The following is a 19,721-nucleotide window of genomic DNA, read 5'->3' as shown; positions in this document are numbered from 1 at the left end:
ACAGGCCATCTTACCCCACAGCCATGAGTAATCCAACAAATACTACCAAGGCCAAATGCCCAACTGAGCATATATTGTTCTTTTTCCTTTCCTTGGGTTGTTCCCTAAGTAGTCTTGAACAGACTCATTTTCAGGCTTCTACTGAGAGTTGAGAATATTCCTGGATAGTCTTTCTAGACCTTGAACCCAAAACAACTAGAATGCTCGAGAATATTTTCTTGAGCATCATCAACAAAAAGGAAGGTAGGAATGGACAGGGAGGTCTCTCCTGGGTCTCGCCCCTCCCATTTCTTTGACCTCCTGTGCTAGCCCCTCACGCATTCCACCTGAATCTCACCCCATGCCTTCCTTTTCCTCCAATGTGCCAAGCACAATCCAGCCTGTCGGTCTCACTGTTGTCTCTAGCCCAAATGCAGATTCTCCCGGGGGGACAGACCTGTACCCTCACTTCACATGTCGCCTCGATCAGACAATCCCACCTGCCTTTTTCATCCACATGACCCCATCTGACCTATCTTTCTTAGCTGTCCACTTCCCACACTCATTAACATGGGGCAGGAGCACGTTTTAATTCACTGCTGAATCCCAGGTGCCTTTTCCTTAGTAACGGTTACAAGCCTGTAGGGTAAGGGAATTTATCAGGCTTTAGCACCACTAGCCTCTATCACCTGCGGCCTTGACTGTGCTGATGCAGGAGGCATTTGGGTGTGTGGGCACAGGGCACGCATGCCTGACTGTGGACACCTGGAGTATGGGTGTGGGCATGCGTGAGTGTGCACACCTGAGCCTAGCGGCCAGTGCTAGAAGGGCGGCGTCGCTCAGAGACGGCTACGAGAGATGGTTACAAGAGGACGAGCTGTGTGACCGCAGAAAGGTAAGACCACACCAGAGAGAGCCCAGAGAAAGAGTAAAGATTCACAGGGCTGGGGGGGATCAGTTGCCTCCCTAGCTTCCCGGCTCTCTCTGGTCCGCCTGCCCGCCCTCCAGCTGGTTGCTGCCACAAAGCCTGACTCCCAAAGTTTAAAATCCCCCACCCTGGAGAGAATTCATATTGGAACAGGAGACTAATTCTCCATGTGTTTAGATAAGTCCAACTTTAAGCATCCAAATCCACCAACTCGTGTAAGCGTCAGCTTTGAGGAGTCACGTGTGTGAGCAGTTTGCTATCAGTGGGCTGAGAGTCTGCGAATGCTGGGATCTCACTGGTTATTAATGGGGTTTATGCAGCGAGATGAACTATGTGTCTGAACTCATGCTTCATGATGCCAGTTTTTTATAGGGGAGCAGTTTTTCCATAAGGAACTGAGACCTTTTTATTTAGCAAAAAGAAAAATGATTTAAATAAAAACTGTGATTTATACAGAACATCAATTGATCTTTATTTGATTTGACAAAATCTGCATTATTAAAAGACGGGTAACAAAATGTGGGCTCATAGTCAATCTGACAAATTAAGTTCTATAATCTAGAATATTACATAAGAAATATTAACTGGGGGGAAACAAGATAAAAGCATCACATGCAGATGCTCCTGGCAAAGGGGGAACTATTTCTGCAGGTGAGGTCCAGAGTGTGCAGTGCATTAAAAAATCCTAGAGAAAATGCAACTGACTTACTAGGGTGAAGTATTTTTTCCTTTGGGGGAGAGAAAGAGGTGGCAAAGGCATATGCAGAATGGCTTCTCCATTTCAAAATGGTAATAAAAATATTTAGGTCATGGCACTAGGGCACCTTTAAGGAAAAGAACACCTTAACCAGAGTAGGGTCATTGCATAAATCTGTAGTAATAGGTTTTTTTTTTTTTTTTCAAGTAACTGAGCGGCCTAAGAATTAACTACTTTTAACAGTGGCTATCTATTTTTCTTCTCGCTCTCTGGGGCTTGATCTGTTTCAGCATCGCAGGGACACTTTTCCACACAGTTTCTAGGAAACCATCCTCTTATTCTTGAAACTCCTAAGGAGAAAATGAAATTGATGTGAAATAGACAGACTGTAATGGCATCACTGAGACCCCATTCAAATTAATAAGTTTTTATTAGATTTGACTTTTTCCTCTTTACTATCTTTTAATAAGCCCAATTTGAGAGGAAAAATATGGTTTTTAAATGTTCCTAACATGCTAAAAGACAGCTATTTCCCAAAACCCATCATCTGGCAAAGGTGCTAATGTGGCTGCCCTTTAGGCAGCCCCTTAAGGATCCAGGGGAAGTTCTCAAAGGGGCGCACACTGACACGTGCAATGATCAGAAAAGGTGTTTTGGGCACACTCAGCACTTGGCTCTGTTCCAGCAAACACCTCCGTGTAGCCTCCCTGAATTTCCTCTTTCAACTTTTTAAAGGGCATCCTGGGTTAATCTTTATTTTAAAATGGAACAATTCTAAAACTTTAAAATCAAAGACAAGAGAAAGTTTCAAACCATTCATTTTAGACTTAGAGGACTGTTCTCTGAGAACAGAGCGGCTGGCACAGGCTCATCGCGCAGGCGCTGGAGCAGGGTCAGCCCGCATGTGCTCAGCATGTGGTGCTAGGCAAGGTGTTTAGCCTCTCAGTGCTTGGGTGCCCAAGCAAACCAAATGTAAATGAGAATCTCCACCCCAGAGGGCTGTGGGGACTTTAATACCACCAGCATGGCATTTATAGAAGTGCTGGTAATAAAATTATGGATGAATCGAAATGTTAGGATCATTAAAAAGACCTGATAAACGCAAATGCTGGAAAAAATAACCTAGAGTTGCTTAATGACAAACATTTCTATTTAGTACTCCTAATGCATATAACATGTTTGTTTATAAAATTTAGTTTTATAAAACCAGGGATTACTGCTTTATGTAGTCATTTCTACTTTCATACCTTCTACAACGGAATCATCAAGAATTTTATCTCCATACAACCAGTATCTGAAATATTTAAAAGAGCAACATTAGCTTTTTTAAGCCAGATGCCAGCTTTGTCAGTAAAGAAGAAATTCGGTACTTTGTCACTTACCGTAACCCTCTTGTGGCCAAAATGAACTCGCCTTTCTGTATCCGGATTCGAGGCTCTTCAGTGCAGGGACTTGTGAAGAAGGTTTTGATTCCTTTATTCAAAGGGCAGCAGGCACCACTATAATCTTCTATTACTTTATAGCGAACCTATCATTAGTGATCAAAAGAAGAATTTCACATTTACCCATATCTGAGCTTTTTAAAGTTTGAATTTAAATTGTTAAAGGTAACTCAAAATACCAGGTGATGAGTCTTTTTCCCTCTCACTTCCCCACCCATCCAGGTCCCTTAGAGGAGGCAATGGATGATTCTAGTTCTCAAGGTTTTTCTTACCCTTCATTTCAAGCACATAGCTGAGAATTAAATTCTAGAGCAGTGCTGTCCAACAGAACTTCCTACAATGATGGAAATATATTTGTGGTATCCAATGTGGTTGCCCCTATATAGACATAGCTACAAAGCACTTAAAATGTGGTTAGTTCAACCAAGACATTGAATATTTTTAGAAGTTTAAATAGCCACATGTGGCTAGCGGTTACTGTATTGTACAGCATCATTATAAGGATGTGTCTCAGATGAACAAGGTATATACTGAGGATAATTATTTTTCTGTGTTGGCATATACATTGACTAAATGCTCTCCAAGCCTTCAGGCTAAACTATAATATTCAATTTTAAAAGCAGTGTAGAACCCAAGAAAGGAAAAAAAAATATCATAGTAGAAGAATTACTTACACTTCTGACTCTCTTATCTGCTTTTTGTTTCAATTGTTCTATCTGTTTGGAAGATTAAAAAAAAAAAAAGCCTCTTATTTCAATGTTGAAAAACAGCCTTTCCTCGTCTAATCAGTGGCAGGACAAACTCAACTTTCCAGCATTTCAAACTACTGACACCTGGTTTTGAGCATGGACAGAAGAGCCTAGGGCTGACATGGGGCTTCCTCCAGAATTTTCTCTACTGTCTTCATCTTTATCTATTCACAGAGCAGATCCAGGATCAGGGATCAGGGGACAAGGGTCAGATATCAGGGAGATGTGCTCTCTGCCCCCATGGAGTTTCCAGAATGGCATATAATCTGAAAATGACACTGAGACTAATTCTTTAGTGACAGAGAGGATAGACTGCAAGCTCAACAGGGAGTCTCGACTAAAAGTCATCTTCCAACTTAATTTTCTCCACATAGCCATAATGATTTATTAAATGGTGCTATTAGGTACAAAGGGGAAAATACAGGTAACATGTAATCTCTATCCTAGTACCTTTTCAAGTTAGAGATGTTATGAGAATTAAATACATGGGATCTCATGTGGTACCATAGGGTTGTATCTGATTTGGTGCCAAATCCAGATGAGTCTAGAGTACTTAGGTTAGACTTTACAAAGAGACAGGACTGGGAACTGGGCTTTATTTCTGATAGAGAACAAGTCAGATGAGAGAAAAAAGTGTGAGGAGAGCTAAGTGGCAGGGATGTCCAAGGAGTTCACTGAGTAAATGCTGACTGGCAAGGCTGAAGTCAGGAAGTTAGAAAGTAGCTGAAAGATGGTTTCAGACCAGATTTTATAAAAGTAAGTTAAGAAAATCAGGTCTGTATCTCAACAGGTTTGAAGAGTTAAGGTGCAAATGAAGGGAGTGACAGGACATAAGGAATGTTTTAGGTTTATTAACTTAGATTCATTCTGCCATACTAGAAGTTTTCTTATTACTCATTTTACTATAAAATGTCATTTGAGTTAAGGGGAAGGAAGTGAGGTAAACAGGAAGGTCTTTTTGAACAAAAACACTCACTGTTAAGCTGTACTGGTGACAGCCTTCTCTTACTGGCCACTCCAGTCCATCTCCTTCAGGGACGCCTGACCATGTAAATACCTGTTTAAAGTTCTTCCATCTGCTTCCCATATCATAAGGAAAAACAAAGACTTCATCGAGTTGATAATATTGAATTCGATCTTTAGCCTGGGGGTCACAAAGACAGAAGTTGGCAGATGTCCCTCCCTTCAATGGCTTTTGACAATACACTAATGACAATGTTTATTCCTTAAATTTGTATCATTCATGAAAATGCCTCCCCTTTGTTGCAATGTACACAGAAGAGAGAAAACAGATGAAAACATGTGCCATCGACCTGTATGAGATCATCCGGAAAGTGCCTGACAGGAAATAGGTATCATCCTTTAATGTTTATTAAAGGAGTTAATGGTTTTATTCATTTAAAAAATAAGTTGCCATGTTGCCACTTGTTCAACAACAGAAAAAAAAATCCAGATGCGAAGAAAAGATATTGACAAGCAGATTTAAGAGAAAGCCGCTCATTAAAGATGGAGGGGGCTGTTCACTGGGCGCACAACACGACAGTTTTCTCCTGGGTGTCAGCAACACCTGTGGCAACAGCCAGGAAGGACCCGACACTGAAATCATCATTTTAAGAAAATCATCTTTTTAAAAAAGCTAATAGGAAAGTGCAGGGGAATCTTTCAGTTTTCACACACATACGTATAGTCATTTATATAAGCATTGACATGTATATTTTATACATACATATATCTTTATGAATGGCATAAATTATATTTTAGGCCATAAAACTGTTAGCTTTAACTTAAACTGATTCAGAATTTCTTAAGTTACACTGACATCTAGTGGTATAAACAAGCATTATTCTTACAATAATACAAGCCAGTTGAAATTTGTTATATAAATTTTCCTATCTGGTAATTTCAATACATTTTCTACGAACTTAATGTGATCATTTATTTGAATTTTGACTCAGCAGAGAGCACAGTTTTAAAATAACTTCCAGATTTAGCATGTTCCTCTACAAGAAGCCTTGCTCATGAGTAAAAAAATGACACCTCAAAATATATTATCAGGAGACAATATTGTAGGGTAAAGTTTCTTGCAGTTACTTATAAGGTGATATTGACATTTATTACATTAAAAAAACTGTCAGGATTTATCATGTGTGAATCTACTCAATTGTACAAATCTGTCACCAGATTTAAAGGGTAATTTCTTTTCCCTTTTCATACTAATGAAAGAGTCAGTCTTCCCAATGAATCAGGTAACACAAATCTCTACACTATTAACAAAGAAAAAGTGGTAAGGATGAGAGGAGTTCACAGGAATGAGTAGTGTGGTTTCTGCCTCAAAGGGGCACTCAGCGAAGTCGGGGGGATTCCCTCAATACGCTGTGTTGAAAGGGACAGAGGCTGCAGGGGATGCCAAGGGAAACAGGAATAACAGTACTTAACCAAGTCTAGGGAGAGTCAGGGAAGGTTCCCTGGAGGAAATGACACCCAAAGTCTTGAGAGACAAGAAATCAGGCAGAAAAGAGGTGCAGAGGGATCACCATATGCAAAGATATGAAGCACAAGATGTGACAACTATGGGTAATGTATTTTAGCTGGTAGTAAGTGTGAGATGGAGCAGGGACAGGTAGGAAAAGCAGCTGGAAATACAGATAAGAGGAAGACATAGAAGGTTTTATGTATGAGTATGTATGAGCTAAGGACCTTGGAGTTCAGAGCATGCTCTGCAGAACTCTGAGTCTACAAGACCTTATCCTGAGATTCAACAGTCAAAAATCTTTCATAATAATATTAAGATGTTATTTGTCTTTTTCATTGCATTGACATTTTCAAAGAGGGGGGTCAGGTAAGATTATGGGTACCTGAAGCAGGAATCAAGACAGCAGCACCAAACTGTTAGTAATTATGTTCTTCGCCACTACACATTCATAGTTCAAAATCAAACCCCAAACAAAAGAAGACCAGTTTAACATAAGAATGTCCTTGATGATACAATAAAAATATTTCATTTTTATTAAATCAGGCAGATGTCACTTTAATATTCTGAGCAATATAACACATGTCAAAGTGCTTATCTCAAGAAAAACACTTGATTTGTGAGCTAGTTTTTCATTTAACACTATTTTCACTTGAAAGAATGAGTGATGTAGCAGACAAACTCAGGTTATTCAGACTCCAGTATCACAGACATTTTCTCAAAAATAAAGGCAGACTGTCATTTCAATGTAAACAACAGAGTACTTGTTGCCAGTGGACAAAAAAAAAAAAAAAAATCAAGGCTTTCAAGTAAAAATTAGAATTTTGGAAAATTTGTATCCACCATTATGAGCTTGACAGCTTTCCAATATTTAAAGATTCTTCTTATAAAACTGGTAGTTACAAATGAATACAATTTTTAGATACTTTATATAATGAATGTGTCAGTAGTTGGAAAACCTGTAGAGTAAGCGGATACTTTTTTTTTTTTTTAAAGATTTTTTATACAAGAACTGGGGTACAGTCAGAAGCATGGGAGAGCAAGAGGATTCACCAGAGACAGAGCGAGGAGCAGAGCAGGCAGACGGACCAAAGGCACTGCTGAGGGGAGCAGTGGGCGCAACAGGAGAGGTCAGCCATGCCATGTGGGATTCTCGCCGCCTGGCTGGGAATCGAACCCGTGCTGCAGAGGCTGGGGACAGCTTCACAGTGTGGCGCTCAACCTGCTGCACCACAGGGGAGGCCCTATAAGCCAATACTTTTCAAATGACCAAACCTGACATTATTAAAATCTGTATGGGTAAAGATCTATTCAAAAACCTAGATAGACTGATGACTTTAAGATGTAAAAGAATACAAAAAGTTTCCTGATACAATTTCAGATCTCACGTGCAACTAACATTTCAAGAACTACCACCTGTCATGTTTTAATGTAGTATTAAAGAATGCCCACTCTCTTTAAAAGGTCTATTAAAATACTCTATTCTACCTACTTATCTGTGTGAAGATGGACATTCTTCATATACTTCAATCGAAGCAATATATCAATAGATTGAATGCAGATGTGAGAATCTGTTTTCTGTTAAGTCAGATACTAAAGAGATTGTAAAAACATAAAACAATGTGACTTTTTTATTTTGGAAAATACTGCTTTTCAAAAAATATGTTTATTAACATAGAATGAGTCACTATTGTTATTTTTAAATGAAGGAATATATCTCAAAAATTTTGTCAGTCAGATGGCAAATATCAAGAGATGTTATACATGTTATCAAAAACTTTAGTGTCCTTAACAATTTTTGTTGAGTGTAAAAGGCACTGAGACCAACAGGCTGGAAAACTGCTGCTATAAGTTAGAGCCCCAGGCTGCCAGGGGGACATGTTTGGATTACAGAGGGGTTTGATTAGGCCCACAGAAAATTTTGTTTGTGTTCAACTTGAATTGTTTGCTAACACTTAAAAATGGAAAGCGTGTGTCAGCAGAACCCAGAGATCTTACTTTCGGAAGATAAATGATCTCACAATACTGGGTGAGGGTCCCCTGTGGGAACAATCAGCTCCCCCAGTCTGATAATTCGGGTTCCCAGCTAGCTCCACTCATGTGCAGCCCTATCTGACTGATGTCTAAGCACTAAGAAAATCTTGCTAGGACCTTGGTAGGACAGAAGTCCCTTTCCAAATGGACTGCTGAACACAAATGTGTGATTTAGGCTTCGTCAGCAGCTCTCAGTGTATGAGAAGCAAATTTCTGTGGGAGTTATGTTAAGTGAGAAATGAATCAAAATCTTTCCCCTACTCATCTTTTCGAAGGCAGGTAAGTGACCTAAGGAAGCCATCTGACAGCCATGTTTTCATTTTTAGGCATTTATTAGTTAATCTGGTCTATTAGCTAATTAGCACTTTATTGATATTGAAGAAACAATTATAAAATTTACCTTCTCTTCAATCCATGATTCAATAGAAGTTTTGTTTCTGAAAATTATTTTCATCTGGAAATTAAATGATAGATAGGAAAATTTTATAATATGACTTGGGTTCCTTTAAGATTATCTTCATAATCACCCTATTGCTCCATCCCATAGATGAAGATAAAATAACGGAGGTTAAGTAAAAGCGTGTGATACATTTGACTCTAACACCCTTGTTCCTAACATTGCACTACGACCTCTTCATAAAAGTGACCACATCAATTCATAATAAAATCTGAATCTATTTTAATAAACATATTTTAAGTATATTCTTGTGACCAAGGTTTTTAGATAGTAATAAAATATTGATAATCGGCAATTAAGTACTTTGCTATTAAAATATTGCTATTTTTAATGAATCTTAAATTTATGATTAATCTATTGCAAGTAATAATGACTCATTTCAGTCAACTTAGGATATTCTGCTTGCCTTGAAAAAAAGAAAATAATCAGTTGTTATTTTATTATCCAATTTTCTTAGATATGACTAATCCACTTAGTAGGTTCTTATACCACAGGATTCTAGTTTATTTCTAATATGATTTTTAACTGTGGGCATCTGGGGGGTAAAAATTCAAAGACTTGATTCCAGGCTGGTAGAAAACATAAAGTATAATAGCCAAAATGAGCTGATGTTAAAACCAAGAGTTCAAAAAAGGGTTGGGTGATGTTGCCAGCCCTCATAGGCAGCACCCTAATTCTATGAGTTTGGCTGTCCCTTGAGAGGTATGTGACATAGTAAAGACAGCCCTGGACTAGGAGTCTCTGTCATATCCCAAGGGCCCAGCACAATACCCCGCCCACACTAGGCCTTCAAAGAGGGAATAAGGGAATTAAGTGAGTGAAGAGAGCTAAGCCCACAGCCTTGCCCTCTGTGTTCTCAGAGCGCTTTGCACATGACTCAGTGATAGACACATGACCCTGTATCAGTCAACAGTTTACTCCTAATTGTGAGTTCCCTGGGGGCACGGCCCTCTTCATTAAGGCAGCGTCAGGTGATACATCAGATCATAGGCATTAAATACCATCTGTATCACTTGGTTGTTAAGGAGATTAAATGACATCATGAAAAATTCCTACACAGGGTCTTGCACAAAGGTACTCAATACATGTCAGCTATATTATTATGATTAAATATGTGCTATTATAAAATAACATTAATAGTTAATTTTCTGAATACACAAATGGATGATCTTGGGTACGTCACTTAATCTTTCTGTGACTCAGTTACTTATCTGTAAGGAAGGGAAAATAATGCCCCTTTTCAATCTCTTTGGGGTTGATGTGCAGATCAAAAGAAACTAAGTGAGAGAAGAACTTTCTCAGCTATAAAGTGCCGCATAGCTCTCAGGCAACATTTTAAAAATTAAATCAATTACCTTGTAATTTGTAAGTTCTGGCAAAGATACTTGAAAATTATCTGACTAAGCCAGAGAAGATTAAATTAACTAGACGGAACAAGTAACAATAACTTCTATTTCACACTGGATACTTAAATGCAGCCCTTATCACTTCATGACAATCAGCCCCAATGACTTGACAACGTTTGGCTAGAGACAAGCATAACCAAGGAACTTACCTGGATAAAAAACAACATTCCAACCGCTATAGTTGTTCCTAACGCTAATCCCAAGGCAAACAAGGTGGCAGCAAATGCAGCTAATCCAAACGGAATAATTGGAAGAGGGTCTCTCCGGGCTGCACTCATATCAATCTTTACCGTGTTCCACCCAAAGGAGAGCTACAAACAACAATAGCACACACTCGAAATACTTGGTTGTTGTAAATGGTCAGAGTCTACTGTAACATTTAAAACAACTTGGTAAGAAGATCAACACGTGACAACTTGACACTATGGCCAGAGCAGACAGAGCTGTTTCCATTAACACTGGGGCTTGAGCTCATACTTTTGGCACCGTATCATTTCGTTATTCTCAAATGTCACATTTTTTGTTTTATATTATTTCCCTAGAAAGTGTTAGGAAGACTCCACAAACATTAATATGCACGGACAACACCAGACACCACTCGTAACTGCATCTCCCCTGTTCTTTGCTCTTCTCTATTTATAGTAATATATTTCCAGTAATCTTCCACAGCAACAAAAGAGCTTTGGAGTCAGTTGTTTCTTCCCTCACAGGGGAAGAGTTTAATCCAGAGTTAAAAACTGGCAAAATGCAAGTCAAATACGGCCTGCAGGTACATACTGCCTACAATATTTAAAAAAAATAGGTGACACCATTTAAAAATCAGATTTCATATTTAAAAAAACAAAATCAGGATTTTCAGATTTTTCTCAAAAAAAAAAAAAATAGAAGACTTAGCATCATAAACTGGCTATAGTCGAATATGGATTGTTTGCTCTGTGCAGGACGTATCTTCTCTGGTTTGCCATGGGCTCATCAGGCCTGTGTCCTCATTTAACTTCTGGGTCCGTTGAGGGACTTGAATTTGTGAGACCCCTGAACTTTAGCTCATGCCCACTTGCCCATAAATCAACTCAATCTCTTGCTGGGTATTTGAGGACCCATGCTTGCTCCACGAGCCACCCCCTCCAGGGCACTGGTGTTAAAACAAACAAAAGAATAACTTGCCACATGAATTGGATGGAAAAGGAAGCATCAGTGCTACCTTTCTCTCATTCTTTTGTTTTTCTAATTATTCTTAGCACAGCTGCCAAGTCTGAAAGCCAGTAAATTATATATATAGTACTAAAATAATTATCAACTTCAACTAGAGCACATATGGTGAGTTAACAAAACAAAATAATCCTTCATCTGAAAAATTAAGTTTTAATGCTTGTTTAAAAGGAATCCCTAACAAGGCAAGGCAAAATGTCCTGTCTTCCCTCCTAAGTCATAGACAGCATATTTTCAAAAAGGGACTTCTCACATAATTTTGGTAACTACCACTTTCACTTACCCGATTATACAGCTGGGTGTACATAGTCATAACAAAAATGAAGGCAGCATGAATACAACCCAGCGGTGCTAACAGGAGAAAGAGCGTGAAGGAAGCATGGTTTTGGTAGCCACAACAGTTGTTGATCCAGGGACAGTGATGGTCCATCTTCATCACACATCTAACAAGAAAAATTTACATAAAACATGCAGCATCATCAATTTTCCATAACTTTGGTCTTCAAAATATCAAGCCAAAAAAAAAAAAATTCAGCATATCTCTGAGTCACAGGGGAGTTACATTTCACAGGGGAGTTACATTTCATGAACAGAAAGACAAATCTCTGAGTTTTTAAACAGCTCTGAACAGAACTTCTTTTAAATTTAAAGGGCAGGTTCTGTAACAGCTCCCAAAGAAAAGATGTCTGCTATGGGTAAGTTTGTTTAGAGAAGTCAGGAAGCCATTGAGAGGTTCACTGTAGGAAAATGAGCATAGTTTCTGGTTTTCCTTGAGCTCTGAAATGCAGTGATGGATGTGGAGAACAAGAGTCTCAACAGTCACTTATAAATCTCCACTGGGGTTAATGGGACCTTACAGATGCCTGTAACTTCCTTCCTTCCTGTTCTCATCCTTCAGATGTGGAATCCCCGAGCTAAGCAAGCTGATTTTGGAATATGAAATAGAGTAGAGTAAGCAAAGTCTCACTGTGCTTCCTTTATTGTTGCTAGAAGAAAATCTCCTGGCCTCCCAGTGAACTTCATTCACCACCAACGGTTCCCCTAAACCTCACTGTTACCACCATGAATTTCTTATTAAGCAGTGGATGAAGCTGTTTATTTAAAAAGGTTCTTGCTTACATAACATTTTTGTAGTGATACCGTTTCCTTCCCATTAAGATTCTGATTTAAAAGACTTGAGATAATAGGCATCTGGATTCAATTATTGTATTTGTACACACCTTAAAGGTCAGTCAACTAAATAAGGAACAAAGTAGGTCGTCTTTGTAATTTAAACTCAGGACAACTCTAAAGCTAGGCAATATATGACAGTTTAAAAAGCACAATTAATCCTGATCTCTGGAAACAACTCGAAGGTGAAATTTTTACTCTGCTCTTGGTAGGGAATGAAGCTAAGTCAATCTGTATTGTTCTAGAAAAATCTCTCTCCGCTTAAAACATAAAATGAGTGCAAATTATTAGGATTGCTCATTTACGAGTACAATTGTGGTTCTAGACGCTTAAATATTTCAAAAATATCTTTAATAAAACTAGGAGTGGCATGGTAGAAATATTCACAGAAGACCAGTAATCAAGTAGCTCCACCCGCCCCATGCAGAGCAGACACATAGTACCTGTTACACTTCCTGCAGTGATGCGACCGTGGTGCCTTGTATGCTTGGCAGACTTTACAATACTGGAGGTACATGCTATCCTGAGAGTTTTCCTTGGCAGCAAAATAGAAACAAAATTATATCAGATATCTGAACATAATCATTATTCAAGTCTAATGAATAAATGTTGTGACTTTTTTTGGGTGATGGGGGAAGAATAGAATCTGAATTTGAATTTTCAGCCCTTTTATTTGGGCTACACTCTTTTTAAATAATGAATTTCTGCTAACAGCAGTGCCAGTTCCTGAGTACCCAGAAATGACCTGTAGTTTCTCTTCTCCAGGCTCTACCCAGATCCAGTATGACCAAGGATTAGTTGGTTCTACTAAGATCCAGAATCTTGACATAATGGGAGGAGTACAGAGAAAACGTACCTGCAAAGTGGGCAAGGATTTTAGAGTGGGGATTCAAACATCAGAGTTGACTCCTTTCAGATATCTGGCTCCTCTCTTGAGCCATTTCGATCAAACTACTCTCCTTCACTGTAGTTTCTCTTTAATTCAAACCGTATATTGCAGAATAATATTCCTATGTCACAAGTGTGAGATTTCTGCTTGAAAACCTCTAATGACTCCCCATGATTTCACAATTTCTCATGTATGTGAGGCTTCTATGACCTGCCTTGGTTTCAGGATTATCTGCAGGAGGCCATCTCTTTTCCAGTCAAACCAGGCTGTCCATGGTGTCAAAACTCCGGATCCCACCATTCCCTCAAGCAGAAATGTCCTCTTCCCCATTTTCTGCATACATTCCCCCTCCTTCCTTAGGTCTCCATCTGAAAAGGATTAGTTCCTTCCAACTTCAACATCACTCATCACTCCACGCTACAGTTTAGTTATTTTCACAAGTACCTTGGATTCTCTCCTCAGAGGTAGGTTTTCCAGAATATGAGCTGGGTCTTACCCATCTCTGTACCCACTTCAACTAGTGTGCTCGTGTTTCTTCAACTTGAACGTACCTGAGAATGAACTGGGGCTTTTGTTAAATGCGGATTCTGATTCCATAAATCTGGAGTGCAGCCCGAGATTCTGCAGTTCTAACAAGCTACCAAGGGATGTCCCTTAGCAAGGGATATGGAAATTCTGGAGCAAAAACTTAACAACTTGAAGTAGCCACAAAATCAACTTTCCAATGCAATGGTGTGGCTGCCATAACTTCAACACCTTATGATTTAAACCAGCAGTTTCTAAAGAGCTTTTCTCAGCTCTGAAGGCTGTTAATGTATTACAAGAAAAAAGATCCCAAAGCCAAACCACATTGTGAAATTGTAAGAGGGGTGCATGAAATGCAGTGTTTCTGAAACACTTAAACCATGGACTTTCCCTCTCCCTGTTTGTTTGTTTTTTAAATACAGGACAAATATTCAATGAAATCACTTTAGGAAATGTTAATTTAGATCAATGTCTTCAGACAGGTTTGAAATAAAGTCTTTGACCTTCAAAGGATCAATTATTAGAAAAATGTAGTCTCTACCAGGGCAAAATGGTTGTTTGCTATTATTGGTTGGCAGATGAGGAAAAAACTAAATAAGGATTATCATCAGACACATCATGGTAAGGAATCTTTTTCTTACCGGTTTCCATCCCAGAGGGACAAAGCCAGGACCAACGAACATGGCATTGAAGTAATTATAAAGAATCATGACAGTCCAATTGATCAACATGATGAAATTCACACTTCCTCCAGTGGTATGTAAGGGCCAGTACCACAACACAGAGTCAATCATGGCCATTGTCGAGCATATTGCTATAACACCAAGAGCTATAATGGGACCCCAGTGACACAGTCTCTTTAATTCTTGGAGATTTTCAAACTTGATAATTGAGCAGAATGCACCCATTTTGGTGAGGAAGAATGTCTCCCTATTTGTAAAGAATTATAGATTTCCTTTTCCTGTGTACACATTTCCATGTGCCACAAGTCCACGTGTGCTCCTGAACTGTCATGCCTTCAAGTTGTGGGACGTTAGTGCAGATTATGCCATTTTCACTGTTACACACGCACAGCTCTTTATGGTAACTAGGAGAATCCAGTCTCTTGGTTTGAAACCCAATCTAAAGAAAACAAAATGAGAAAGTTCACTAAAACACTTTATTATCCTGTCTTTGTCAACACCAATAATTCCTAACCAAAGCAACCTCACAAGTGCATTACTTTGGGTGAGTATCTAGTCCAATACCAAAAAGAGCTATTTTGATCTTATCCAAAATCAGGTTCAAGTCTGAATAGTACGTAAAATGTATATGCGAGTCTAAAATAGTTGCTATTCGCTTGTTCCCAACTTGCCAAGACCTTGACCGTCCAACGTTCAGTAAATGGTTTGAGCAGAGAAAGACTTTCAGAGTCGGGAAGCAGGGCCTCGGGAGTAATCTAATCTGGCTTCCTTCTTCGCAGGAAAACTGGAGACCAAGGTCACAAGTAAGTCATAGCTGAACCCATAATAAACCAAGACACCAAACTCACTTTACGGAGGTCTAAGCTGAGTCTCCAGTGAAGTCCTGTATACCAGGCATGGTCTAGATCACTTGGCTGCGGTTGCTCCCCAAACACCAACATCAGGATCTTTTGGGGCAAAGGTAAAAGATACGTGCGTGAAAGCAGTGAAAGGCAGCAAGAGGGAGGGGAGGAGAGCAGTGTGTGAACTCGCGCCTGAAGGCGTACCTGAGCGTGAACATGAATGAGAACATGTGCTGGGGAGCTGGGGGGAAGGCGGCAGGGGGGGGAGGAGGTGCCTGCAGCAGCCAGGGAGGAAGAAGGCAGGAAGGCAAAAGCGCAGATCTGCAGAAAGCGACTTCGGACGGGTCTGCAGCGAGTGGCGGGGAGAAGATCTGAGCTACGCAGGAGACAGAAATTCACAGGCAACAGATGCCTCCGTTTCCCGCCCGCGTCGCCAAGGACTGGAAATCCTCCCTCAGAGGCGGCACATCCCGGTAAGCGTTGCTGAGCTCAACACTGTGGAGATTCTGGCCTCTTTCGCGTGGGGCGAAGCCCGCCCGGACCGTGGTTACTCGTCCTGCCTGGACTCCCACCTCAGCTCGGTCCCTGGAGCCCGCGCCTCAGCCATCGCATTTCCGGGGCGCCTGGCTCACCCGGAACAGGTTTTCTTCTCCTCGGATCACTCGGTCAAAGGCGGCCCAGTGCAGCAAAGCAGAAGGTTGCGAGAGGCTGGAGCGCGGAGCCCGCCACGACCCGCTCGCCGCCCCGCCAGCGCCCTCGCAGCGGCTCCCGGCCCGGGCCCCGCGCGCAGGCTCCGGCACAGCCACTTCCGGGGGGGGTCCGCCACGTCAAACTTCCCCCGGGAAGCAAGCGCCCGTGACCTGCGCCTTGGGGAGCTGGAGACGCTGTCCAGAACCTAGAGAAACAAAACCTTTTTTCCAGTGATTCCTGAGATCCCCTGTGTTTTCGTTGGCGTTTTTAGACCCAGGCAGACGTGCTTCTTCTTCGTGAAATTCTTCATCAGGAAGCCCAAGCAGAAAGTAAAAGGCGCTCTCAGGCCAATTTCCGGAGGACCGAGATTGCGAAGAACAACCAGGAAGCGGCCGGCTGGGAGCTGTCCCCGGTTCTCCGCTCTGCTCTCCAGGGCGTCTCCCGGGGTCCCCGCGCCGCGTTCCACTCTCCCGCGTGACCCCCGCCCTGACCTAGGCTCCGACCCGGGCCGATCGCTCCGGAGCCACCATGTCGTCCGACTTCGAAGGCTACGAGCAGGACTTCGCGGTGCTCACTGCCGAGATCACCAGCAAGATTGCGAGGGTCCCCCGACTCCCGCCTGGTGAGAGCTCTGCCCGGCCTGGCGGGGGTGGCCGGGAGGGAGGCGGCTCGGGGCGGTGGAACGCCGCCGAAGCAAGTGTATCTCTGAGGCGCAAAGCCAGAGTGAGTTAGTTCCATCCCCCGGAGAGATGGAACTCAACTTGGTTGGGGTTAGAGGGACAGTCTAAGCTGGGTTTTGGGGTGCAGTAAAAAGACCCTTCGGAATCTGAGCCAGCCGGACTCGAACCCGCACTCCGCCACCTTGTAGGGTACTTGCTCAACTTTGGGAACGTTCCTCTGAGTCTTTGTTTTGTTTCGTTTCTTTTATAAAATATAGAGATGTGAGGAATTAAAGAGAATGAATGTAAGTACCCAAGTTAGGGGTCTGCACTCCGTAGTCACGCAGTTTTGCTAATGACAATGGTATTAGCGGCAGAATAGGGTTGAAAGTCATGATACCTTGAAACTGTTCACTTAGGTAAGTTTCTCAACCTCTCCCAAAAGTTGTTCTCGTCAATGGGGGGAACTGTAGTGTCTCACATAGAGTTGCTGTGAGATTAAATGATTTAACATATGTGAAGTTCTTTCTTGGTGTTAACTGCTATTATCATTAGTATTTTCCATACCCCCAACCTTATTTCTTGTCTCTCATCCTTCTTGGGAGCCTGTAACCCAATTTTGTGTAGATCTTGGTACAGACTGATTGTTCTACCCTTTAAAATTCCATAACTCCCATCTAGAAGTGTTTTCCTTTGTTTTGGTGTTTTAGCAAATTTTAATCCATGACAGACTGTCAACTATGTGAAGGTGGGGGCTATGCTGGCTCAGAAGAAAAGTGTTTAACTGAGAGAACAGATATAGAAATAGGTTATTTGGTAATTTTTGTTTGTAAGACATCCTCTTGGGATTTACCTTTCTTTACATGCAGGTTTAACTTGAGTAGTTAGTTGCAGATACAATTGTTACTTTTGGGCATAGTTTTGTTAGGGAAATTGAGTCATCACCCAGCTGCTAAAAGTGACTCTAACTTAGCCCTGGGAGGTAAAGTTTAGAAAAGGGAATGTTTCATGAACTGTGAACTGGTGGGCAACTTCATTGTCCACCTTGTAAGTCCATCCTTGATGACACCAATGATTTCACCTGGAGCAAAATTTTCCCTGCCTCCCCTGAAACTTGTGTGTTTTTAAATAATTTTCTTCCTTTATTTCTTTGTTTTTCTTCCCCCCCACCTATTTTTCTGTTAATAGGGATATTTGCTTGAAGCCAGGATCTCTGAACTTACACCCCACCCATCTTCTGAAGTCCCAGTTAGTTCTGGAGGAGATGGATGATGTCTTAAAGAGGTTTATGAGTCCAAGTGAGGGAACAAGAGGAGAGAACCAAGGTAGCCTGTACCACCGAGCACTGCTGCCTTGGAGATTTTTTGTGGAGAAAGTGGCTGTTGGCTCATCACTTCATGATCCATCACCTCGCCTCTTCTCTTCAGTTCTGCTTTTCTCCTGAGATCATCTTGATTTTATTGTCATTATTGTTGGAGACTACTTCCTTTGACTTCAGTCCCAAAGCCTCAGAATTTCAAGACTTGTGGTTTCAGTTGGATTTTTGTTCATTTGTAATTATAAGAGTTTTAACAATAGAAACATTTTTTGTTTAGGCTAATAGCTTTTGTATTGGGAAACTGTCTTATAAAGTAACAAAATCATCCCTGGGTACAAAGTGTAAAAACGGTTTCCAAGAATACAGATTCTGTTATGACTGATTTTTTTTCTTGCCTTTATATTTTAATGTTACCATTCTAACCACCTAGAAGGAAACCTTTGATTTTTTAAAATAAAGCCCCTTGACTGTCCTTAGGTGTAGTGTCATGTGAGACTCAAACACAGTAGCTTCATTAGAATTGAAAGGAGGCTGTATAGCTGACAGTGGAAAAATACTTACTGATTTGAATAATTAAATAATAGTCATTCTTAAAAATGCAGTGGCTTCTCTCTTTATAATCACATGTACTTGTTCACCTTGTAATCTGTTTCAATTGATAAGTAGGAAAAAAATGGAAAAGTGCATTTCAGATGGCTGTCTGTGGACTAACAGAAATTAATATGTACAACCGTGGCACAACACTATGATTAAAAGTAATTATAATCCCTTTCTCTGGGCATCATTAGAGGTGACCCAAAAGAGATGAACTATAATTTACTTACATTAAGAGACATTTTTCAGCCAAAGTGGTTTATTCTTCAACATTATTTAAATTAAAACCGATTGGGTAGGATTGACTCTAGCTAACTTCACTCTGTTGGGCATGTACAGTATATTCTCTTCCAAAGAGAAAAGATTGAACATTTTTTAAACTTTATTTTTAAAAAAGCAATTTAATAACTCTGTGATATGTTTTAAATAATAAAAAGACTTGTTCTTAGACTTAAGTGTTTGAATGTTAAGCTAACTTTAGTAATTGCACTAATGAAGTGGGTCAATCCCTGCTTAGTTAATACTCTTCTGGCACTGTCTTTGAAATTTGATTTAAAGGATTACTGCTCTGTAGTAGTCAGGAAAATGGATCAGTGGAAGCCTCAATTCATACTAATTGTGAAGTTCCCTTTCCTCTGGTGAGAAATCTAAGTTGGGGGATGCTTTATAGGTACAGCGGTTGTATCACGTCAAGCAGTCTTCCCGAAGTATTTTGCACAAAATATTCTCTTGCAATTTGTTGCTTCCCTCACCATTCAGAGAGATATAAATGTTCTATTAAGAATCCTTTCACTCACTGGCTGTAGTCAGAAATACCAAGAGTGGAATTAGGGCACATTGGGTATGATTCAGACAGCGTCAGATCTGTTTAGAATCTCAACTTTGCTGCATACTACAAGTATAATCTTGGGCAACTTGTTTGACTTCTCTGAGCCTGCCTCTTTCATCTGTAAAATTGGAGGAGGGGGGTTTCATGCTAT

At 40.6% G+C, this 19,721-nt stretch overlaps 2 protein-coding genes across 7 annotated transcripts in view; one reads left to right on the top strand and one right to left on the bottom strand.

Moving 5' to 3' along the window:
• Positions 1-1,488: 1,488 nt before the first annotated feature.
• Positions 1,489-14,863, bottom strand: ZDHHC6 (zDHHC palmitoyltransferase 6; the record flags this gene model as incomplete). Of its 5 annotated transcripts, none has more annotated exons than XM_084244803.1 (10): positions 1,489-1,954; positions 2,852-2,898; positions 2,987-3,132; positions 3,721-3,762; positions 4,772-4,939; positions 8,700-8,753; positions 10,312-10,473; positions 11,655-11,814; positions 12,985-13,076; positions 14,597-14,863. In XM_084244803.1, the coding sequence occupies 10 exons, from the start codon at positions 14,861-14,863 to the stop codon at positions 1,851-1,853; spliced, it is 1,242 nt and encodes a 413-aa protein (XP_084100929.1). In that variant the 3' UTR covers positions 1,489-1,850. The 5 variants fall into 5 exon arrangements, with proteins under 5 accessions (XP_084100929.1, XP_084100930.1, XP_084100932.1 ...); XM_084244804.1 differs by having other exon boundaries at positions 12,985-13,064; XM_084244806.1 differs by having other exon boundaries at positions 11,655-11,722; positions 14,597-14,643.
• Positions 14,864-16,698: 1,835 nt separating this feature from the next.
• Positions 16,699-19,721, top strand: part of VTI1A (vesicle transport through interaction with t-SNAREs 1A) — a gene marked incomplete at both ends in the record, with an annotated part of 321,439 nt that continues 318,416 nt past the window's right edge. For both annotated transcript variants that reach the window (XM_084245633.1, XM_084245632.1), the window contains one exon: positions 16,699-16,792. In XM_084245633.1, the coding sequence (XP_084101759.1) occupies positions 16,699-16,792 (94 nt within the window). The remainder of the gene's footprint in view (positions 16,793-19,721) is intronic.

The sequence above is a fragment of the Talpa europaea genome (genome assembly GCF_964194135.1).
Source record: "Talpa europaea genome assembly, chromosome: 10".
Classification (NCBI taxonomy): Eukaryota; Metazoa; Chordata; class Mammalia; order Eulipotyphla; family Talpidae; genus Talpa; species Talpa europaea.
The sequence above is the reverse complement of the archived record's forward strand: the minus strand, read 5'-3'. Positions and strand labels throughout refer to the sequence as shown.